Source organism: Schistocerca cancellata, chromosome 4 (genome assembly GCF_023864275.1).
Source record: "Schistocerca cancellata isolate TAMUIC-IGC-003103 chromosome 4, iqSchCanc2.1, whole genome shotgun sequence".
NCBI lineage: Eukaryota > Metazoa > Arthropoda > Insecta > Orthoptera > Acrididae > Schistocerca > Schistocerca cancellata.
The window spans coordinates 817,702,140-817,727,666 of NC_064629.1; the positions used below are offsets into that span (position 1 = coordinate 817,702,140).

Here is a 25,527-nt window from a genome sequence, read left to right on the forward strand (position 1 = left end):
TTAAATGCCATACATTTTAGATTCATTTTAGTGAAAATCTATACTTTTTTATGGCTGTATGTTGCTTTAGTGCAGTCATTGACTAACTGCATATTTAAGTTTTCGTTTGATGGCAGCATACGCTCTGTGACAATATGAAGGTCCTTGTTGCAACACTCAGTGCTATTTAATTGTTATTACTTTGTTTTTTATTTGGGCCCTTTAAATGGCTGTTTGTTGCTTTGAGCATTAGCCAAGCTATCCCTATCATTTTAACTATTAGATATTTTAATTTTGTAATAGACAGTACTAGTTCCAAACAGTGAACACCCAAATCGTTCATTACCGAGTACACAGGAAGTAAATATCCAAATTATCCATTAGTTATAATCTAGCATCCATTGACTGGGAAAATTACACATTTACCACAGGGGGCAGAAGCAAAGATTCATGTGAAGTTATTCTAGGAGCATTCTCAACATACAACCTTAGCAATTGGTTAGAAAACCAACTCGAGATGAGAACATATTAGATATCTTGGCGACAAACAGACCTGATCTTTTTGAGGAAGTTAATCTAGAAGAAGGTATTAGCGACCATAATGTCGTTGTGGCTTCTGTGTCAGTGGATAAAAAAAAACATAGAAACAGCATAGAGTTTTCTTGTTTGGGAAATTAAATAAAAGTGTCATTAATGAATATCTTCATAGTCAGCTCCAAGCATTCACCGTGGGACACAAAGATATTGAGCATCTTTGGTCAGAATTTAAAGGTATTGTCCACCATGTGCTAGTGACGTATGTGCCTAGCGAAAGTATAGGGGAGGGAAAGGTTCCACCTTGGTACAACAAACATATTAGGAAGTTGCTGAGAAAGCAGAGAATTTTGCACAGTCGTTTTAAATGTAGTCACTGCCCCGCTGACAAGCAGAAATTATGTGAAATGAAAGCAGCTGTCAGAAGGACAATGAGATACCCTTTTAACGAATTTGAAAGCAATATTTTATCTGCAGATTCTAAAAATAACCCCAAAAATTTTTGGTCATACGTAAAATCTATGAACACTACAAATAATTCAATACCTTCTCTTGCTGACAATATGGGTAATGTAACTGATGATGATAAACAGAAGGCCAAAATTCTAAACCTACCTTTCAAAAACTCGTTTATGATAGAGGACTGCAGCACCATTCCCCCTTTCAATTATCGAACAAATGAAAGGATGGCTGACATAGTGTTTACTGTATCTGGGACTGTAAAACAGTTAAGATCCTTAGACGCCAGAAAGGCATCTGGCCCAGACAGTATCCCCGTAAGATTTTATGTTGACTATGCTACAAATATAGCACCATTCTTATCCATCATCTATCGGAGATCTATGAAATGGCAGAAAGTTCCACAGGACTGGAAGAAGGCCCAGGTCATAGCAGTCTATAAAAAGGGTAGAAAATCGGATGCACATAATTACCGGCCAATTTCACTGACATCAATTTGCTGTAGAATTGTGGAACATATTTTGTATTCAGACATTATGACCTTTCTAGATTCTGAGAAGCTCATCTGCAGAAACCAGCACGGTTTCAGGAAACAGCGGACATGCGAGACACAGCTAGCCCTATTTGTGCATGATATACAACATGCTCTAGGTACCGGCTCCCAGGTTGATGCCATATTTCTCGACTTTCTAAAGGCGTTTGACTCAGTTCCACACTGTCGCTTGCTACAAAAGGTGCGCGCTTACAGTCTATCCAATGACATACGCAGTTGGATAGAAAGTTTCCTCACAGACAGGTAACAGTATGTCGTCCTAAACGGGGTAACTTCAACAGAAACAAGAGTAACTTCAGGTGTGCCCCAGGGCAGTGTAATAGGTCCTCTGCTTTTTACGATTTACATAAATGATCTGGTTGATGGTATTGACAGTGGCCTTAGACTGTTTGCTGATGATGCTGCAGTCTACAGGAAAGTAGTATCACATGAAAGTTGTGAACAAATCAATGAGGATTTGCAGAATATAAATGTGTGGTGTAATGACTGGCAGTTATCTCTCAATATTAGTAAGTTTAACCTACTGCATATAACAAGGCAAAAATCTCCATTAATGTATGAGTACAAAATAAATTATCAGTCTTTGGAAGCGGTAACATCAGTCAAGTACCTGGGTGTGACTATTCGAAATGATCTCAAATGGAATGATCAGATTACACAAGAAACAGGTAAGGCAAAGTCTAGATTGCGGTTTATTGCTAGAATCTGGAAGCGATGCAGTCCTTCAACAAAGGAAATAGCTTACAATACATTAGTTCATTCAGTGTTAGAGTATTGCTGTGTATGGGACCCTTACCAGTTGGGTCTGTTTCAAGAGATTGAGGAGGTCCAAAGAAGAGTGGCAAGATTCGTGACTGGTACATTTAGCCATTGCAGGAGCATGAAGAAAGTTCATACAAAGTTTGAAGTGGGACACACTTGCAGATAGACGACGCGCTAAACAGAAGGGGCTGCTCACTAAATTCCGAATTCCAGTCTTCATCGAGGATGTAGAGCATATATTATTACCACCAACTTTCAAATCGCATAATGATCATCATTCAAAGATAAGGGAAATAAGGGCTCGTACTGAGGCATTCAGACAGTCGTTTTTCCCTCCCCTGATCCACGAGTGGAACAGCCCTACTGCCTGTATTTTCTACTGGAAACATATAACATAAAAGCCACCATAGACTCTCTTACAAGAGTTACACCAGCAACTAGCTCAGCAATTGATCAGATATTAATAAACACAAATGTAAATCACAATTTCTGTGCTGAAAATCTTAATACTGGCTTCAGTGATCACTATGCAGAGTTTATTGCTTTGCACACCCCAAGTGAAACAACTGAGAAAGAGGAACTTGTAAAAGAAGTAAGGAAATTCAATAACAAACAAATAAACCTTTTTGTACAGAGACTAAGTGAAGAAACTTGGTATGAAGTGTATACTTGTGAAAATACTAACAAAAAGTTTGAAAAATTCATGGAAATCTTCATGTCATACTTTGAAGCTGCATTTCCATTAAAAAAGCAAAAATATCAACCTAACTTCAAAAAGAACAAATGGATTACAACAGGTATTAGAATATCTTGTGCAGAGAAAAGAAGATTACACGCTATAGCAAAGACAGAACATGTCTCATGAATTTCATTTGTACCTGAAGAATTACAAGAGGATCCTCAAAAATGTTGTAAGGAAAGCTAAAACAATGGCAAATGACAAATACATTGAAAATTCAAAAAACAAATCTAAAGCTATATGGGAAGTTATAAAAAATCAAACAAGTGAAACTAAACAATATAAAAATATGAACTTATGTTATGAAGGACAAATGATTTCTTGCCCAACAGAAATTGCATTGAATATTTGCAAACGTAAGTGTAAGTTGGTGAGTGGACTGGAAGAACACAACAAAATATCACCTCCATCATGCAATAGTGTGAGAAATGTGTCTACATCTTTGTTCCTTTCACCCACAAATTCTGAAGAAATTTTATTGGTTATAAAAACCTTGAAAACAGGGTACTCATGTGGAATTGATGGAATACCAGATGCAATTATTAAAAAATTCTGTCTTGCCTTAGCTGAACCCTTGACACATTTGCGCAACAGCTCATTGGCATCAGGAACCTTCCCTTCATGCTTAAAAACAGCAAAGCTGAAACCACTGTTCAAAAAATGAAATCCAGAATGTGTTTCAAATTATAGACCAATGGCAATTCTCGAAAACAATCTGCAAACCTGTGATCAATGATGATTTGGTCTTCACCTTTTACATAACTAGTCCTCATATTTCCACTCCTTGCTTTGCTAATTTGTCTTGGGATCTTAGTGTCACCCAACACTCAACCATGGTGATTATCTGGCTAAAGAAGTCATTTGTATTGACCTGACACAGCTGAAGCATATCTGCTGCTGTTTGAGTTTAATCAGCTCTTTGAATGGGTGTGAGTAATTATGGAATCAAGCAAGAAACAACCATGACCAAAGTGAAATTCAAAGGACCCAGTTGGTGCAGGCAAGGTAGAAGCTTATTAACCAAAGTGTAAGAATAGGTAGAGGAAGGGGCATGGGAAGGAGGGGTGGAAGGATCTAAATTACATGGATTGGGGATGCTGCAATTGAAGTCAACCATGTTAGCTGTTCTTCCAGTGTGGGCAGTCTTGCCTTTGGTCAGTGGCCACAGATTCAGGTGGATTGCTGGTTGGTGGTCATCCCACATAATATGGGAGCATTCTGTTTTATAAATGACAAATGACATGGAATTTTAAAATGTATTTACACTTTCTTTTCAAAATGTCAATGTTACACATATGTGAACACGTACACAAAGTGTAATGCCAATCTGAGGATGACAGCATGATTCTGTCAAAGCTAGTAACTGGAATAAAGGTCTTTAAATCAAGTGATGTTGGCGTTCTTAAAAAATATATATAAACATAAATCACTCCAGAAATATGCGTAAGTTATATAGGAATTGATTACAATGTGCTGGATATATGTATGAAATGGGTGTCTCACTGAGGCTTTCACATTTATGGGCTCATGTAATGAGGGCTCAATAGCAATAGTAGTGAAAGGATAAATGGAGGCATTTTTTAGATTGTACAGGTGATGGAACATCACTTTGGGATAAATGGAAATTCGTTAAATTAAAAACAAATATTTCTGAAGTAAAGGTTTTGGGAATGAATTCAGATATCAAGGAGAAACTTCAGACTACACACTGATCAAATAAGTACATGTACCAACTACAATCAACAATTAAATAATAGTGTTACTAATATGTAGCACTTTGCTGAGCTACTGATGATTCATATGTAACACATATCAATATACTCATTACGGAAGTGAAGTACACAGGGACAAAAGTGGAAAGAATAATGGAGAGAACACCAAACTACATCAATAACAGAAGAATAGTCATTCCACACTTCTTGTTTTAATTTTGATTGTTACTGCACCATATATGAGAAAAGCAAGTTTTGTAATTTCTGTAAATTCATAATTCATTGTAAATATTTTTTTCACCATAATACAGAAATTTACTTTGAATGTTTCACCTGGTTTCAAAATGTAGGTGCATTACACTTCTCACTTTTTTCATTAGATTCAGGTTCACTGCCTCACAGTTTCTCCAGTACCCGCACATAACAGAATATTATTTCTGGCAGAATGTAAATAATTTAGAAGTAAAGGAGGCCACTCTCCAAATAACAGAAGCATTGTTATTGACAGGCACACAAAACAAAACTTTATTAGCTTTCAGATGAATCCTTTGATGAGCTGGCATACATTTACGTAAACCTCCCCACCTCTTAGGGACTGATAACCCTGTAGTTTGGACCCTTTACTCTTCAAACCAACCAACTCCCCCATCCCCCCCCCTCCCCCCCCCTTGCCACCCACCCACCCACCACCCACCCACACACCACCACACACATTTGTGCAGCTACATTGTACTAGCTGTGCCCACAGTATTTGTGCTGCAGTTTGGCAAGAGGGCTCACATGCCTGCAAGTCCAGTTGTGTGATACCTCTTGTTTCCTGTTCTTTGGGTCTATTTTGCAAACATGAACACATGTGTTAGTGTCAGTATCTTAGTAATCAGTGTAAATATTTTCATGTCAGAGAAACCACTTGGAAATTGATAGCTTAGGATGTGAGATAGAGGAACACTAACAACTGTATCACAGGAGAAGCAGACAAAACATGATAACTGATTAGTACATCTCATATGGTTAAAACTAAGCTGAAGAAAGAATTACAAATATTTCACCAGAACATTCAACACACACATATCAAAACAGAACTATTTGAGAAAATATGCATTGATACAAACCAAATATATCAGTAGTTGATTTACATTTTCAGATTTCTAGCTTATTTGATGATTCTATTTTGCACACAATATTTCAACAACTAACCTAGTCATCGTATTCAGATGCCTGAAGTTATAGTCATTCATGTGCTCACTGACTGAACTGTAACCGTATCGTGAGGAATTGCGGGTGTCATTGTCTGTATTCATTGCCAAGTTTTACTCGCAGCATCTAACACACCCTCTGACGCACACTTTTTTTTTTCTATTCCCAAACTTTAGTCCAAGAAATGCACATCTACTTAATGTCTTGTGGTTCCAGTGGGTGAGCTGACTAGTGATACTTCAATACATTGAATGCTGGATCTCAGTCCATGCTTAAATCTAAACGTAAAGCCATAAGAGTAACATGGGGCTTTTCAGAGTCCACAGTATCACTGGTCTGCTGTGAAATGAGAATATATTTGTAGCCATCATCATCAAGGGCAACTGCCATGATTATTGGTGTGTGGAGCACAAGGATTATGTTGCCTCACTTGCATTGTAAAAGCAAAAAGTTGATGACAGGTCAGTAGACAATTCACCAATCCAGTGCTGGGTAACAATAAAATACACTCCTGGAAATTGAAATAAGAACACCGTGAATTCATTGTCCCAGGAAGGGGAAACTTTATTGACACATTCCTGGGGTCAGATACATCACATGATCACACTGACAGAACCACAGGCACATAGACACAGGCAACAGAGCATGCACAATGTCGGCACTAGTACAGTGTATATCCACCTTTCGCAGCAATGCAGGCTGCTACTCTCCCATGGAGACGATCGTAGAGATGCTGGATGTAGTCCTGTGGAACGGCTTGCCATGCCATTTCCACCTGGCGCCTCAGTTGGACCAGTGTTCGTGCTGGACGTGCAGACCGCGTGAGACGACGCTTCATCCAGTCCCAAACATGCTCAATGGGGGACAGATCCGGAGATCTTGCTGGCCAGGGTAGTTGACTTACACCTTCTAGAGCACGTTGGGTGGCACGGGATACATGCGGACGTGCATTGTCCTGTTGGAACAGCAAGTTCCCTTGCCGGTCTAGGAATGGTAGAACGATGGGTTCGATGACGGTTTGGATGTACCGTGCACTATTCAGTGTCCCCTCGACGATCACCAGTGGTGTATGGCCAGTGTAGGAGATCGCTCCCCACACCATGATGCCGGGTGTTGGCCCTGTGTGCCTCGGTCGTATGCAGTCCTGATTGTGGCACTCACCTGCACGGCGCCAAACACGCATACGACCATCATTGGCACCAAGGCAGAAGCGACTCTCATCGCTGAAGACGACACGTATCCATTCGTCCCTCCATTCACGCCTGTCGCGACACCAGTGGAGGCGGGCTGCACGATGTTGGGGCGTGAGCGGAAGACGGCCTAACGGTGTGCGGGACCGTAGCCCAGCTTCATGGAGACGGTTGCGAAAGGTCCTCGCCGATACCCCAGGAGCAACAGTGTCCCTAATTTGCTGGGAAGTGGCGGTGCGGTCCCCTACGGCACTGCATAGGATCCTACGGTCTTGGCGTGCATCCGTGCGTCACTGCGGTCCGGTCCCAGGTCGACGGGCACGTGCACCTTCCGCCGACCACTGGCGACAACATCGATGTACTGTGGAGACCTCAAGCCCCACGTGTTGAGCAATTCGGCGGTACGTCCACCAGGCCTCCCGCATGCCCACTATACGCCCTTGCTCAAAGTCCGTCAACTGCACATACGGTTCACGTCCACGCTGTCGCGGCATGCTACCAGTGTTAAAGACTGCGATGGAGCTCCGTATGCCACGGCAAACTGGCTGACACTGACGGCGGCGGTGCACAAATGCTGCGCAGCTAGCACCATTCGACGGCCAACACCGCAGTTCCTGGTGTGTCCGCTGTGCCGTGCGTGTGATCATTGCTTGTACAGCTTTCTCACAGTGTCCGGAGCAAGTATGGTGGGTCTGACACACCGGTGTCAATGTGTTCTTTTTTCCATTTCCAGGAGTGTATGTGCAGACAAAATTTTCAGAAGCATCTTCTAGCAGTTGGAAATGTGAGCCACTACCCAACAAGAATATATTGGTCTATGTAAGAAACACTGCAATTTTATGTATGTTACACACTTATATACACTGATCAAACAGTTTATTGATGAAAAGTTAATGCATGGGTGGGTACATATTTGCTCTCAAAGATACTTGCCGTCAATCGAGTTGAGTTAATAGCAGATGCTATACAGATAATGATAAATGATTACATGATTTATCCTATTGATCAACACTCAAAATGTGATGGCATCAGTTATGTATGAACTTTTGTATCATGTAAATAATGAAGTTTTAAACAGGTATAACTACAATTGTTCACAAGCAGATGCAACTATTGCATGATGGAATTTAAGTGTAAGAAGCAAGAAGCCATTTCTGAAATATGTAACATAATAAATTATAATTCACACTGTAATGTGACTAATGTATCATGCATTAAAGATCCCACAGATAAATGTTTGTAGTAGCCACTATTGTGTAGAAGCCACCGTGGCATCGAATTTGCTTATAATGATTATCTAAATGTGTTTGGCACAGATAATATTTGCTATTACTTTCTGTGGGGAATGTTTCTTGGCAATAACTGACTTCATCAAAGAATGAAGATACCAAAAAAGATAGTATAACAATGAAAACAATCAAATTTTGACAAAATAATTTAATTGGATAGATAAAAACTTTACTCACGAAGCAACGGCAGAACACACACACAAAAGACGGTTGTAATTAGGCAAGCTTTTGGAGCCAGTAGCTCCTTCTTCAGGCAGAGGGTTTGAAGGGGAAGGAAGGGGGGTGAAGGAAAAGGACTGGAGAGGTATAGGAAAAGGAGTAGATCTTGGAAAAGTCACCCAGAATTGTTGGTAAGGGGACTGCTTCTCATCCCGTGAGGTCTCTCCTAATCCATGGTTCTGGGTGACTTTCCTGAAATCTACCCCATTTCCTACATTTCCTAGACCTGTCCAATCCTTTTCCTTCATCCCTCTTCTTTCTCCTTTAACCCCTCTGCCTGAAGAAGGAGCTACTGGCTCCGAAATCTCGCCTAATTACAACCATCTTTTGTGTGTGTGTTCTACTGCCGCTTGGTGAGTAGATTTTTAATCTATATAAAAAAAGACAGTGTTAGTTATGCTCATAAACCTGTCAGAAAATAATTTATGTAGGATGAAACTATTAGAACAAAAGTTTCTGTGAAAGTCTGACATCAGGAAACATGTACTACTTTACTAACAGTGTACATACACCAGAATTCCAGAATTATAGCCCTCATTATTCATTGGTTTTAAACTCTTTCATTAATCATCTGAAATAAAATTTAAATTAAACCTTAAAAGTATGTGATGAGATTCTTCAGTTTTTCCCAGCATATTACTTGATTGAACAGACACAAATGTGCTGCCAGTTTATAGTGTCCAGTGGGCACAATATATTGGTGATCAAACATGTCGCCATCATCAGGTGCACTATCGAACTGTCCTGGGGGCATACAGCTGATTTATATACCCTCCCACTATAGGCTGCTCCATATGCATTTAGTGTGCAAGGGTGCTTGACAGAGGCCTAAGATGTGAGTGTGTCAGCAGCTGTGGGCAGAAATGCACGGCTAGATCCTATGGATGTGACAGGACGGATGTAGGCATGCCATTCTCCCTGGCAATGGGCTGGTAGTGTTTGCTGAGCTCATAGTTTTTGCTGACTGTCTTCTTTATTAAGCCCAATTACTGGTTCCTAAGACTAAGACAAACATGTGGTTCCTGAAGAGGGGCAGCAGCCTTTTCAGTAGTTGCAGGGGCAACAGTCTGGATGATTGACTGATCTGGCCTTGTAACATTAACCAAAACGGCCTTGCTGTGCTGGTACTGCGAACGGCTGAAAGCAAGGGGAAACAACAGCCGCAATTTTTCCCGAGGACATGCAGCTCTCCTGTATGATTAAATGATGATGGTGTCCTCTTGGGTAAAATATTCCGGAGGTAAAATAGTCCCCCATTCGGATCTCCGGGCGGGGACTACTCAGGAGGACGTCGTTATCAGGAGGAAGAAAACTGGCGTTCTACGGATCGGAGTGTGGAATGTCAGATCCCTTAATCGGGCAGGTAGGTTAGAAAATTTAAAAAGGGAAATGGATAGGTTAAAGTTAGATATAGTGGGAATTAGTGAAGTTCGGTGGCAGGAGGAACAAGACTTTTGGTCAGGTGATTACAGGGTTATAAATACAAAATCAAATAGGGGTAATGCAGGAGTAGGTTTAATAATGAATAAAAAAATAGGAGTGCGGGTTAGCTACTACAAACAGCATAGTGAACGCATTATTGTGGCCAAGATAGACACAAAGCCCATGCCTACTACAGTAGTATAAGTTTATATGCCAACTACCTCTGCAGATGATGAAGAAATAGATGAAATGTATGACGAGATAAAAGAAATTATTCAGGTAGTGAAGGGAGACGAAAATTTAATAGTCATGGGTGACTGGAATTCATCAGTAGGAAAAGGGAGAGAAGGAAACATAGTAGGTGAATATGGATTGGGGGGAAGGAATGAAAGAGGAAGCCGCCTTGTAGAATTTTGCACAGAGCATAACTTAATCATAGCCAACACTTGGTTCAAGAATCATAAAAGAAGGTTGTATACCTGGAAGAATCCTGGAGATACTAAAAGGTATCAGATAGATTATATAATGGTAAGACAGAGATTTAGGAACCAGGTTTTAAATTGTAAGACATCTCCTGGGGCAGATGTGGATTCTGACCACAATCTATTCGTTATGAACTGCAGATTGAAACTGAAGAAACTGCAAAAAGGTGGGAATTTAAGGAGATGGGACCTGGATAAACTGAAAGAACCAGAGGTTGTAGAGAGTTTCAGGGAGAGCATAAGGGAACAATTGACAGGAATGGGGGAAAGAAATACAGTAGAAGAAGAATGGGTAGCTCTGAGGGATGAAGTAGTGAAGGCAGCAGAGGATCAAGTAGGTAAAAAGACGAGGGCTAATAGAAATCCTTGGGTAACAGAAGAAATATTGAATTTAATTGATGAAAGGAGAAAATATAAAAATGCAGTAAATGAAGCAGGCAAAAAGGAATACAAACGTCTCAAAAATGATATCGACAGGAAGTGCAAAATGGCTAAGCAGGGATGGCTAGTGGACAAATGTAAGGATGTAGAGGCTTGTCTCACTAGGGGTAAAATAGATACTGCCTACAGGAAAATTAAAGAGACCTTTGGTGAGAAGAGAACCACTTGTATGAATATCAAGAGCTCAGATGGCAACCCAGTTCTAAGCAAAGAAGGGAAAGCAGAAAGGTGGAAGGAGTATATAGAGGGTTTATACAAGGGCGATGTACTTGAGGACAATATTATGGAAATGGAAGAGGATGTAGATGAAGACGAAACGGGAGATAAGATACTGTGTGAAGAGTTTGACAGAGCACTGAAAGACCTGAGTCGAAACAAGGCCCCGGGAGTAGACAACATTCCATTTGAACTACTGATGGCCTCGGGAGAGCCAGTCATGACAAAACTCTACCATCTGGTGAGCACGATGTATGAGACAGGCGAAATACCCTCAGACTTCAAGAAGAATACAATAATTCCAATCCCAAAGAAAGCAGGTGTTGACAGATGTGAAAATTACCGAACTATCAGTTTAATAAGTCACAGCTGCAAAATACTAACGCGAATTCTTTACAGACGAATGGAAAAACTGGTAGAAGCCGACCTCGGGGAAGATCAGTTTGGATTCCGTAGAAATGTTGGAACACGTGAGGCAATACTGACCTTACGACTTATCTTAGAAGAAAGATTAAGAAAAGGCAAACCTACATTTCTAGCATTTGTAGACTTAGAGAAAGCTTTTGACAATGTTAACTGGAATACTCTCTTTCAAATTCTGAAGGTGGCAGGGGTAAAATACAGGGAGCAAAAGGCTATTTACAGTTTGTACAGTTACCAGATGGCAGTTATAAGAGTCGAGGGGTATGAAAGGGAAGCAGTGGTTGGGAAAGGAGTAAGACAGGGTTGTAGCCTCTCCCCGATGTTATTCAATCTGTATATTGAGCAAGCAGTAAAGGAAACAAAAGAAAAATTCGGAGTAGGTATTAAAATTCATGGAGAAGAAGTAAAAACTTTGAGGTTCGCCGATGACATTGTAATTCTGTCAGAGACAGCAAAGGACTTGGAAGAGCAGTTGAACGGAATGGACAGTGTCTTGCAAGGAGGATATAAGATGAACATCAACAAAAGCAAAACGAGGATAATGGAATGTACTCGAATTAAGTCGGGTGATGCTGAGGGAATTAGATTAGGAAATGAGACACTTAAAGTAGTAAAGGAGTTTTGCTATTTAGGGAGTAAAATAACCGATGATGGTCGAAGTAGAGAGGATATAAAATGTAGACTGGCAATGGCAATGAAAGCGTTTCTCAAGAAGAGGAATTTGTTAACATCGAGTATAGATTTAAGTGTCAGGAAGTCGTTTTTGAAAGTATTTGTATGGAGTGTAGCCATGTATGGAAGTGAAACATGGACGATAACTAGTTTGGACAAGAAGAGAATAGAAGCTGTCAAAATGTGGTGCTACAGAAGAATGCTGAAGATAAGGTGGGTAGATCACGTAACTAATGAGGAGGTATTGAATAGGATTGGGGAGAAGAGAAGTTTGTGGCACAACTTGACTAGAAGAAGGGATCGGTTGGTAGGACATGTTTTGAGGCATCAAGGCATCACAAATTTAGCATTGGAGGGCAGTGTGGAGGGTAAAAATCGTAGAGGGAGACCAAGAGATGAATACACTAAGCAGATTCAGAAGGATGTAGGTTGCAGTAGATACTGGAAGATGAAGAAGCTTGCACAGGATAGAGTAGCATGGAGAGCTGCATCAAACCAGTCTCAGGACTGAAGACCACAACAACAACAAAGACTTTCTGAGACTATGGCCACAGTCCTGGTTGATACAGTTGTTCCTGATTTGAATTTCAATAGAATGACACTGCCCCTGTCTTTCAACATTTGTGGTAAAATCCTGGTGCATCTGTATTCTATTATGTGAGACAAACAGTGCACTGTAATCACTGAATTGTTAAGATATATCAATTGAGAGGGACTCTAATAGCTGGAGCCTGGGGAACCACCACTCAGGAGCTATTTAACCCACATTCAAAAGTGGCCTACTATTTTAATTCCTGAATTCCTGAACCTGGGGGTAGTTGGATGGTGTCATGTGGGCAGCAGCCGATTTGACTCATAAGAAGGCCATATAATGTCAAGAATTAAAATTTATTCATCTCACAGACAACTATCACTAGCAGACCCCAGCAAATTTGTCACCATTCTTACAATAATACAGCCAAGAGATGATGTAGTTTCAGGTTTGGACAGGGGACTTAACTTTGCTCCCACAACCAAACCTACAAAGCCAAACATCACCAGCAGAGAGGTGGAAGCTATCTGTGACATGAGAGAGCACCCTGATCTTCTTGTCTTACCTATGGACAAAGGTAACACAATGATGTCCAAACTCACAAGGACTACACTGGGAAGATTCAGAGCATACTAGATAATGACTCCTATTGGAAGATCAATACTGGCCCTGCCAAGAAGGTGGGGATCAAGACCAGGATACTTCTCAAGGACTCAGATTTATCCACTATTGCTCTGTGCAGGGTGGTGACAGCTGTCTGCGTTTATGTACAATTCTACATCCACATCTACATACAGGGTGTTTCAAAAATGACCGGTATATTTGAAACGGCAATAAAAACTAAACGAGCAGCGATAGAAATACACCGTTTGTTGCAATATGCTTGGGACAACAGTACATTTTCAGGTGGACAAACTTTCGAAATTACAGTAGTTACGATTTTCAACAACAGATGGCGCTGCAAGTGATGTGAACGATATAGAAGACAACGCAGTCTGTGGGTGCGCCATTCTGTACGTCGTCTTTCTGCTGTAAGCGTGTGCTGTTCACAATGTGCAAGTGTGCTGTAGACAACATGGTTTATTCCTTAGAACAGAGGATTTTTCTGGTGTTGGAATTCCACCGCCTAGAACACAGTGTTGTTGCAACAAGATGAAGTTTTCAATGGAGGTTTAATGTAACCAAAGGACCGAAAAGCGATACAATAAAGGATCCGTTTGAAAAATTTCAACGGACTGGGAACGTGACGGATGAATGTGCTGGAAAGGTAGGACGACCGCGTACGGCAACCACAGAGGGCAACGCGCAGCTAGTGCAGCAGGTGATCCAACAGCGGCCTCGGGTTTCCGTTCGCCGTGTTGCAGCTGCAGTCCAAATGACGCCAACGTCCACGTATCATCTCATGCGCCAGAGTTTACACCTCTATCCATACAAAATTCAAACGCGGCAACCCCTCAGTGCCGCTACCATTGCTGCACGTGAGATATTCGCTAACGATATAGTGCACAGGATTGATGACGGCGATATGCATGTGGGCAGCATTTGGTTTACTAACGAAGCTTATTTTTACCTGGACGGCTTCGTCAATAAACAGAACTGGCGCATATGGGGAACCGAAAAGCCCCATGTTGCAGTCCCATCGTCCCTGCATCCTCAAAAGTACTAGTCTGGGCCGCCATTTCTTCCAAAGGAATCATTGGCCCATTTTTCAGATCCGAAACAATTACTGCATCACGCTATCTGGACATTCTTCGTGAATTTGTGGCGGTACAAACTGCCTTAGATGACACTGCGAACACCTCGTGGTTTATGCAAGATGGTGCCCGGCCACATCGCACGGCCGACGTCTTTAATTTCCTGAATGAATATTTCGATGATCGTGTGATTGCTTTGGGCTATCCGAAACATACAGGAGGCGGCGTGGATTGGCCTCCCTATTTGCCAGACATGAACCCCTGTGACTTCTTTCTGTGGGGACACTTGAAAGACCAGGTGTACCGCCAGAATCCAGAAACAATTGAACAGCTGAAGCAGTACATCTCATCTGCATGTGAAGCCATTCTGCCAGACACGTTGTCAAAGGTTTCGGGTAATTTCATTCAGAGACTACGCCATATTATTGCTACGCTTGGTGGATATGTGGAAAATATCGTACTATAGAGTTTCCCAGCGCCATCTGTTGTTGAAAATTGTAACTACTGTAATTTCGAAAGTTTGTCTGCCTGAAAATGTACTGTTGTCCCAAGCATATTGCAACAAACGGTGTATTTCTATCACTGCTCGTTTAGTTTTTATTGCCGTTTCAAATATACCGGTCATTTTTGAAACACCCTGTAGATACAGTGCATGACAGAGGGTACCCTGTACCACTACTAGTCATTTCCTTTCCTGTTCCCCTAGCAAATAGAGAGTGGGAAAATGTCTATCTGTATGCTTCCATATGAGCTCTAATTTATTGCTTCGTGTCTTTGTAGTCCTTACGCACAATATTTGTTGTCAGCAGTAGATTCATTTGGCACTCAGCTTCAAATGACAGATGTCTAAATTTTCTCAATAGTGTTTCTCAAAAGGAACATTGCCTTCCATCCAGGGATTCCCATTTAAGTTCCCAAAGCATCTTCATAACACATGTTGTTCAAACCTACTGGTAACAGATATAGCAGACTGTCTCTGAATTGCTTCAATGTATTCCTTCAGTCCAACCTGGTACAGATCCAAAACACTTGAGAAGTACTACAAGAATAGGTTGCACCAATGTCCTGTATGAAGTCTCCTTTACAGGTGAACAACTTTTTCCTAAAATTCTCCCAATAGTCTGAAGTCAACCATTCATCTTCCCTACTACAGTTCTCACATACTCATTCCATTTTATATCGCTTTGCAACGTTTTGCCTAGATATTCAAACAACTTGACTGTGTCATGGACACTAGCAATATTGTATCTGAACATTAGAGGTTTGTTCTTCCTATTTAGCCTACATTTTACCACATTTAGAGCTAATGGCCATTCGTCACACAAACTGGAAATTTTATCTAAGTAATCTTGTATCTTCCTACATTCACTCAACTTCAATACCTTACCATACACCACAACATCATTGACAAACAGCTACAGATTGGTGCCCACCTGTCCATCAAGTCATTTATGTATACAGAGAACAACAGCAGTCATTTTCTTTCCTGTCCCACTTCTGCTGATATCCTTGTCCCAATGAAAAATTTGATTTTCACTTTCACACTGTGGCCATGGTGCCATCTGATCTCGTAACTGTGATATTTAGGAAAGGTAGTCTTCCCTCTGCCTTGGTCTCCACAATGAATTTGATGTTGGGATGTATGGAATTTCAATGTGCAAGTAAGTCATGGAGTCTGTCTCTTCCATTGGGACATATGAAAAACATGTCATCCACATACTGAAAAAAGGAAATAAATTTTCATTTGGATGAGTGTTCAACATACAGATTGGCAACCAGAGTCAAGAGTGGGCTGTAGATTGTGCCCCCCTCCATCTGTTCACAGTAGTATCCATTAAAAAGAAAATATGTCAAGGTCAGCCAATGCCTGTAAAGGACGATACACTAACTAATGAGTGCTACTGATATTCTTAGAGGCACCCTGTTGAATATCAAAATAATGTCATAAGCTCATCAGGATGTCTGAATCCTTCAGCCCAAAGTTGTTGAGGCATTTCATAAAATCCGCAGAATTGCAAGAGTTATTTGGGCATTTACTCATGTACGCAGTGAATGTGTCTTTCAGCTATTTTACGAGCAAATATGTGGGAGCTCTGATGTCTCTGATAATAGGGTGTAATGGTATACCTTCTTTGTGGATCTTAGGGCATCCATAAAATCTTGGTGGTACAGATACTTATGGTAACAACTGATAATCCTTGGGGGTAAATCTGAGTCCATGAGAAGTGTCCTGGTCTTTCTCTCCACCTTGATCAGATTTGCATTGATCTTCCTATAAGATTCATCATCTAATAGGCCCTGAATCTTCTCAGTGTAGCTGCTGTGACTTAGGACAGCCATTAACATGCATTTCTGGTCACTCCACATATGCATCACATTCATGAAGACAAATGTGCACCATATTCAATTTTGTAACCCTATCAATGGCTGCAGCATGATTATGGATATGGTTACCACTTATTCATAAATATTGATAATCAGCTCTTCAATGCACTTGGATAGACATTCTGTACATCAAACCTGTGGTTATGAATTATTGCCTCTGCCTATGAACAACAAGAGGATGATCATTGAACCACTTCACCTCGTGTAGCTGAGTTTGGGTTGCTACAAGTTTGCCTATGTCTATCCATTGCAGTTTATCCAATTAATATCTCTATGCCATTCAAGCAAATTATGTAACTCAGTCATCTTCTGACCCCTCACACAGCACTTACTGACATGCCACTCTCAAATGTGCAATTGTTCACTATATACATAGGTTGCAAGCAGTTTTTAGAGACATAAGTGTGATGCTGGTCAGCGTAAAAAAACAAAGGTTCTCACTACCTGAAAAACATGGGAAGCTCCTTCTGCATCCAAAGAATGTATAAACATTCCTACTGATCAATTATTAACTCTGTAGGATGAAATAACTATCATGAAAAGAAACACACAAAATTTAAATGGATAATATAAAATAAAATAACGGTTCTCAGTTAAACTACATGACTGTCTTTGACAATAGTACTGAGTAACCAAAATTTAAACAATAAGTCTTAAAAAACGAAAGAAGTGTAGAACTATCTTTCTATCAGATGCTTAATACAGCATTTAAGACAGAATAGTTAGGGAACAGCATGTTCAAAAAAATGTAAAAAGAGTCTTCGCAGTGGTAAATGTACTGAAATGTGGGCAATGGTATTGGTCAAAGTAAGTGATTATGACATTGCAAGTAACATTAAGACACACCTCTAAGTTTTGAACAACAAAATTTAAAAACAAGGAAAAACTATAAACACTGGATTTATGTCATATTAATTTAAGAGAATAAATCTTCACGTAATAGAGGCACCTCATTTTGTAGAATAAGACAAACTACATTATTTTAAAATAAAGTACCAGTTCAATCTTAATATATTATTTACGGAACATTGAAAAATTCTTTACATCTTTCCACATTAACTGGTTAATTTTCACTATATTCTTTTCAGCACCTGATGATAGAAGATTGGTTGCTGTTGACAGAGAGACATATATTTATAAAGGGCACAAATATACATTCCATCGTGAGCGTGTGACATGGGAGGAAGCTGCACAAATCTGCTCAAATGAAGGGGGATATCTTGCAATCTTGGAAGACATGGCTGAAACTCAATTCATTGCTGAAGCTATGGCTGGTGGATTGTGTTTCTTTCACCGTAAGTTATTTCATCATATTACAGTATTTTCAGTTATGAGTATTTATACATATGATATTTTTGAAATAACTGCACTTCATTTAAAATGAAGTTCTATGTCCAATCTGTCTTTGAACTTGAAGCTTTATGATTTTAGAGTAACAAATAATTATTTTTAACTGGTCTTCAGTATTCTGTAAAGTAGCACTCTCCAGATTTTGTAGTCTTTTGACAAGTAGACATTTTACTATTCTCAGGATTGCTGAAGATTTCAGAAGCCTGGACAATGACATTACATGAAAAAATATTTGACAGCAGTTTAATTATAAATATGTTCAATCACATTTCAGAGTATGACCAAAGTTTATGTAGATTTGTGTCCTTAATGAATGGGAAGTGTCAAACTTTTATATTTAACTGCAACTTGAAGATAAAGAAGTTTAATTCACAGGAAAGAACAAAATAAACTCCTCTAAATCATGACACCAGTGTATAAATTTTTCTCTCTCACTATCGAACAGTACTTATTTTATATTAATGATGAGGTATCATTCCAGCATTATGTCCTCTCAAAGGCAAACTGCAATAGAATGAAGGAAAAATATAAGTTGTTTGCCCAATATATCAACTGAAAATACTGCATAACTATGAACTTAATAATTACTTGTACAACCAGTCAGATACAGCTTTTGAAATCTGCTTTGGACTTCAAACATGACCTCTTACTGAAAGTACAGACACACAGACATTTGTATAATAAACTGTGGTGCCTAGAGTAAATCATAATCCTCAGAGGAATAAAATGATCATTTAATTCATATTGTTCCACAATGTATATATTCTCATTTTGTGTAAATATGTCAAATGGCTGATATGATGACTTACAATATAAATATAAGATGCCAATAGTACAATACCTTGAGCAATAAATGTAAGACATGGAAAGCTTTGTTCTTTGACTGTGTATTTTATGACCCTTGAAACAATATCAATATGGGGAATATTTTATTTCCAGTTCTCATAGATTTTGAAGACAATGTAAAACTAAATTATTTATCTTTTCAGCTTACCAGAATATTTGGATAGGTGGACGATATGTTGAAGGAAACTGGATGTGGGTTCCAACTGAGGTAAAAATACCAAGTGATATAGGAAGTGATGGCTATCCTCCATGGTCTGTTGATATTAGCACGAACAATTTATGTTTAACAATAAACAGAAGATTCATTACTCGACCAATTTTATCAGATCTCAACTGTGAATGGAAGAGGAATTTTGTCTGTGAACATGGTAAATTATCCTACATTTAACACAATTTCCTTTGTCTTCATGAATTCTTTTCCTGTAGTTATTATTGTTATTTTCAACAAATAAAAATGGAGGTTAATATAATATTGTACTTACCAAAATTTATTCTGAACATTAACCCTCCAGTGACATAACTTATTTCTTTATTTTTATTTCGAGAGTGCAAAAATTAAGGTATTATAATTCCCTTGACATATTAATTCAATTTTTTATGTACTATCATGAAACAGTTACTGTAAGCACATCAAATAATTCATCAATTATATTTCAGGTTGTGCTCAGTTGAAGGATGGTGAACGACAATACTGGGATCCTCCTTTGTGTTCTCAGACTTTCAGTGAAATTGGAGATGAATGTAGCCTTATTTGCAAAGATGGATATGAACTTAGTGGAAGTGCTACAATCACATGCACTCTTGATGGCTGGAATGGCACTGCTGGTTTGAATAAAATACCTGAATGCAAAAGTGAGTGCAGTAACTATTACAAATTTACCTCTGAAAAGAACATTAATCTGCTTCTTTCTGTATTTAAATGGAATACTAGTTGTTAGTAATTTAAATTTTTCAGAAAATGCTTATAATCCATACATTTAAATAGTAACAACTCAAGGAAAGCTGGTAGAGGTGATTATAGAAACAGAATACTAAATTTTGGAACTAAATTCTCCTTCATCAGGAGAACAATAAAGGTAGAAAAAGGAAGAGTAACCTGTTAATTACAGTAAAAAACTGTAAACAGTTACACACAACCTCTAAAGATGGAAAAAAACCAAGGTGAACAGGAGATAGCTGTGGTGAACAGTTCAAAATACCTGGGCTTACGTATTAAAAGCAAATTAAACTAGTCAAACCACACTCTCAATCTGTGCAAAAGACTGAATTCTGCAATTATGCTTTGTGCATTGTTTACTCTTATAGGAACATTATTTTTCTATAATAAATTTTCAGTAATATTTATTTTCTATAATATTTTTTTTTCTGTAGTATTTAATTATCTGTAAATTCATTTTTCTGTAATAGAACTTAAGTTGTAGATAGTTTAATGTGACACTGACATGTTCCATATCCTGTGATATATTTAGAATGTGGATCACCAGAACACAAAATAAATAAATCGGAAATTAATAATTATAGTTGCTGGTTGGAAATGTAAGTTACTCCTAAGCTGTTATAATGTACCAGGCTGAGGCTTGCATATCGTGCAATACAATAGACATAGCTAATGCTGTATATCTCACAGTGAATGTGAATGATGTGTTAGTTTGATAAAAAATGATGGACAACCCAATACATCAGGAGAAATATTAACATAAGATTGTACCATTTACCGCCCGAAAAGCTATTTTACTTTAACTTGCCAATAACCCCTTTATATTTGTGGTACAATCCAATATGTGAAATAATGTCTTAATTTATGTAATAAATGTGAGCAGGAACATTACATTGTCCAAGGGTCACCTACAGACGTATTTATATAAGTTACAGAAATGTCTAAATTGACTTTGGTGTAGAAACACAGATTTTTTTTTTTTTACTATGGGATTGTAAAACTTATTTTTAAGACTTTCCTAAAATTAAATTTAATGTTAATAAGTATTCATTTTATATTAATCTGGGATATGTCTTCATTTAGCTGTAATAAATTGAAAATGCTACCAACAAATTTTGTAATAATCTTGACATATTAATTCAAATTTTGTTCTGTCATCATACAATAATAAATGTGACCATCACTGATAATTTATCAATTTTATTTCAGGTTGTGCTCTATTGAAGGATGGTAAAGGACAATACTGGGACCCTCCATTGTGTTCTCAGACACACAGTGAAATAGGAGATGAATGTAGCCTTGTTTGCAAAGATGGATATGAACTTAGTGGAAGTGCTACAGTTACATGCACTGCTGATGGCTGGGATGGCACAGATGGTTTGAATAATCTTCCTGAATGCAAGAGTAAGTACAGTAATTATTTCAGACATACCTCAAAACAGAACATTTTATCCACTAATGAATTCATGTAATACCAGCTATTAGTAATTTTTATTATTTATTGAGACTTTCCTCAATATAGAAGTTTCTCTCCAAAATAACAATACATCCAGTTCTTATTAAAATGAGCATTACTTAAGTACTGTTAGTAATTTAATTTTTTTCAAAAACCAAATAGGAATCTAGATAAGGGGAAAGTTAACTGGCTAGCTGCTGGTTAGGAGGATAAACTGCTCCTAAGATCTCCAAGGGTCATCTCAAAACATTTGTTTGGATCACAGAAATGACAAACTCTGATTTGGTATAAACACATGGACATTGTTTCCGCTCAGTGTTCTCATGGAGAATATGGGCTTCTTAATACAAGGTGATATCCAAAATTTTTGGGAATGGTGCTGCCATCTGTTGAAAACCTTACCTTTGGACTAATGGTCACCATCACCCTTGAAGTAGCTCCCATCCGCATATACACACTGGTCCCAGCCCTTCTGCCACTGGTCAAACATTTTCTGAAAGTTGTTCTTTGAGGGTGTTTATCACCACCAGTGATGCTTCTAGAATCCTCTGTAGAGTGTCGAACCAATGCCTTTCAACTTGAGTTTGAGTTTTGGGAATAGCACAAAGTTGCAAGGTGCCAAATCTGGTGAGTATGGTGGGTGGGGTACAACCGCCATGTTCTTTTTTGCCAAAAAGGTCCTGGTGAGCTAGTATGTATGGCAGGGCGCATTGTCGTGATGCAGCAGCCAGTTCCCTTGACGCCAAAGTTCAGGCTGTCATCACCACAAGTTTTCACAGAGCCATCACAAAACATCACAGTAGTGTGCAGAATTCACTGTTTGGTTGGGTGGGATGAATTCTTTGTGCATAATTACCTTGGTATCAAAGAAAATGATGATCATGCTCTTCATTTTGCTCTTCACCTGTCTTGATTTTGGGTCTTGTAGAGCCCGGGCTATTCCACTGGGACGATTGCTGCTTTGTCTCTGGGTCATAAGCATAAATCCAGCTCTTGTCGCCAGTGATGACCCATGACAAGAAGGTTGGATCATCAGATGCGGTCTGACGAAGATCCGTGCACACTTCAACGTGCTGTGCCTTCTGATTGGCAGTCAAGATCCTTGGCACAAATTTTGCAGTGACACAATGCATGCCCAATTCGTCAGTCAACATTCGTTGACACGTTCCATAACCAATACCCATTTCATCCACAAAGTCTTAAATGGTTCGATGTCGATCCACATGAACCATTTGTTTTGAAGCTAGCCAACAATGTCTGGCGTTGTGCGGCTAATGGGCCTTCCAGTGTGAGCATCATCTTCAGCATCTACATGGCCAGCCCTGAACTGAATGCCACTCAAACACACATGTAAGGCTCAAGCTCTGCCCCCCAAACACTTGTTGAATCACTGAAAGGGTCTCCGTAGCACTTTTCCCGATATTTGCACAGAATTTGATGCACACGTGCTGTTCTGTTCTGGATCCATTGTAAAATCACCACACACTAAGCACAGAGTATTATGGAAAACACTGTGGACATGCAACACGACCTTGCAGCTGAATGCCACTCCACACACTGACTCATCAGATATGCAGCTCTTGCCACCTAGCGGCGCAAAGATCTGCTAATCTTACTTTCCAGATGGCAGCACCAGTCCTGAAAATTTTGAATTCCACCTCATAATCCTATCAGTCCAAAAAGTTTTGAAACTGGATTAATAAAAAAAGGGGAAAGATTGAGATGGTGATTTTAATGCTTTGTCTGTGATACATAGTCTCCCCTTACTTGAGTACAATGCATAGAATATTCATACAACTACATGAAACTGTCAGAAAAGTCCTCCTTTGGGATGTTCATCTCAAGCACCACATTGGCTTGAATGTTGATTCCATCATCAAAGTGTTGACCTTTTATGTGAATTTCTGCATTTTATTGTTCTGTAGTAGCTTTGTGTTGATAACATGAAGTCTTGTCACCTGTGATCATTTTTTCCTGAAAAGAATTATCCATATTTTTTGTTTCAATGAAATCATGGTAGAAATGCACATATAATTGGTTCTTTTTGGTGAGCCAATGTGTACAAGGCAAACTATGCATGCACTTTTCTCATCTTCAAAACATTCTGGAGAGTGTCTTGAACACATTATTTGAAGATGTTGCTCGACTGTGATTTGCCACACAACAATTTCAGCATATTATGGTTGCACATTCACTACATAACCCTGGCTGCTTACCACTGACTGGTCAAATGCACAGCTGTTGTTTACAGTTATAGTTCAAGCTGCTACCATAGACACTGCAGACTGCACTGACATTTCTTGTACACCAGGAACACGATCAGTCTTGGAACTTTTTGGGCAGATGGTGTACATTGACTTCCCTGCCAGGCATTTATAGTGACCCCCATCTTTTATGATTAAGGCCATGCTAGACATATGTCTCACACTGCAACTTTTGCAAGGAGTAATAAATCCCAACCATCGTTCTTTGTAAATGAGACAGATGATACATACAGGGTGTACATAAAGTCTGGGAACACTTGCAATTATTTATCGCACAAAAAACCAAACATTGTACACATATCATACATATGTCATTTTGAAGAAAAATCTTGAAAGTTTTTACTTTCATGCATACTGTCACAGCATATGTAATAACACGGTTCACGTTTTCCGTCGCACTTCATATGGTGTAGACCGGGAACTGTCTCCTCGGCATGCCCAATGTGAACTGACTGGCCACGCCCATGCTGCCTGAGTTGTTGTTGTTGTTGTTGTTGTTCCACCGGCAGAGGTCGCGGCTGAATTCGTGCGTGCCGTCTGGTGGACGGGACTCTACTTGTGGCAACTACCGTCCGTGACGCGCCGTGCCGATGCGCGCCTCCCTCGATCTTTCTGGTGGCTACTGCACTCCTCCTCCTTTGGGGGGTGAAGCCCCTGTGATCCAGTGTGTCGGAAGGTGGAGCATCGTGCAGGAGTGATGACCTCCACATCCATCGGAAGGCTGGAGTTGAGGGGATCTGCCAACCCTGGAGCCAGAACCTTGGAAGTGACCCACACGAAGAGGCCTCCGTCGTCCCACCACCGGAGCCCGGGACAGAACGGGAGACAAACCGTCGAACTCCGGATTCTGGCCCACCTTGGGAGGGACAAGACCCAGTGGTGGGGACAATGGGAAAGGGACGACCACAGGTGAACCAGCCTCCTGAGAAACTGGGCCTGCGAGGGGGGCCGGCTCTCGCTGGGGCATCTCTAACGATGGCGATGCTGGTGCTGGAGCTACTGGAGGCTGCCAAGGCTGAGAACCATCGCAGTGCAGTGGAGTCACAGGGGGGAGGGGCGGTAGCATCCCCTGAGAAACCAACACGGGTGCTGACAATGGGGAAGCCTGGGGAAGCCGGTGCCCGAGGGGTCAGAGGGTGGGTGCCCAAATGAGGACGTAGCTGATTTTGGTGACGACATACCTCCCGGTCCCTCGCCTGCAAGGTATAGAGCCAGCAGCCATTTCAGTGCAGGACCACCACCGGTATCCAACGTGGATTGCAACCAAACCCACGTGCCCAGACCGACATACCTGGTGGAAAGCTGGGTACTCCATTTTGCGAAGACTGGCAAGGACCAGGCCGAAGGAGGTGCAGCAGAGCTCTAGGTTGGCGCCCATGGAGGAGCTCTGCGGGGCTGCGTTCTCCCATTGGTGTGGTCCGGTATGCCGTCAGGAAAAATGGCAACACCTCCTCCGCAGGAAATTCGTGCACATACTTTTTCATCTGCGTCAAATGTGTGCACCGTGCGCTCGGCTTCCCCATTCGATTGTGGATGAAAGGGGGGAGAGCAAACGTGCTGAATACCGAAGTGCCTACAAAAATCCTGGAAGGTCTGTGAAATAAACTGAGGTCCATTGTCCGAGACCAGGGTGACTGGCAGACCTTCCACAGAAAAGATTTTTGCTAGTGCCTGGATTGCAACTTCTGAAGTAGTTGAGGAGCAGCGAACCACATATGGGAATCAGGAATAAGCATCAATGACAATGAGCCAAAAGCCATTGAGAAACAGGCCT

The 25,527-nt window shown here is 40.2% G+C and overlaps 1 protein-coding gene across 1 annotated transcript in view; it reads left to right on the top strand.

Moving 5' to 3' along the window:
• LOC126184651 (P-selectin-like) overlaps nt 1-25,527 on the top strand; it is a 96,936-nt gene that overhangs the window by 1,680 nt on the left and 69,729 nt on the right. The window contains exons 2-5 of the mRNA XM_049927130.1: nt 17,989-18,195; nt 19,240-19,464; nt 19,754-19,948; nt 21,243-21,437. Of these exons, the coding sequence (XP_049783087.1) occupies nt 17,989-18,195; nt 19,240-19,464; nt 19,754-19,948; nt 21,243-21,437 (822 nt within the window). The remainder of the gene's footprint in view (nt 1-17,988; nt 18,196-19,239; nt 19,465-19,753; nt 19,949-21,242; nt 21,438-25,527) is intronic.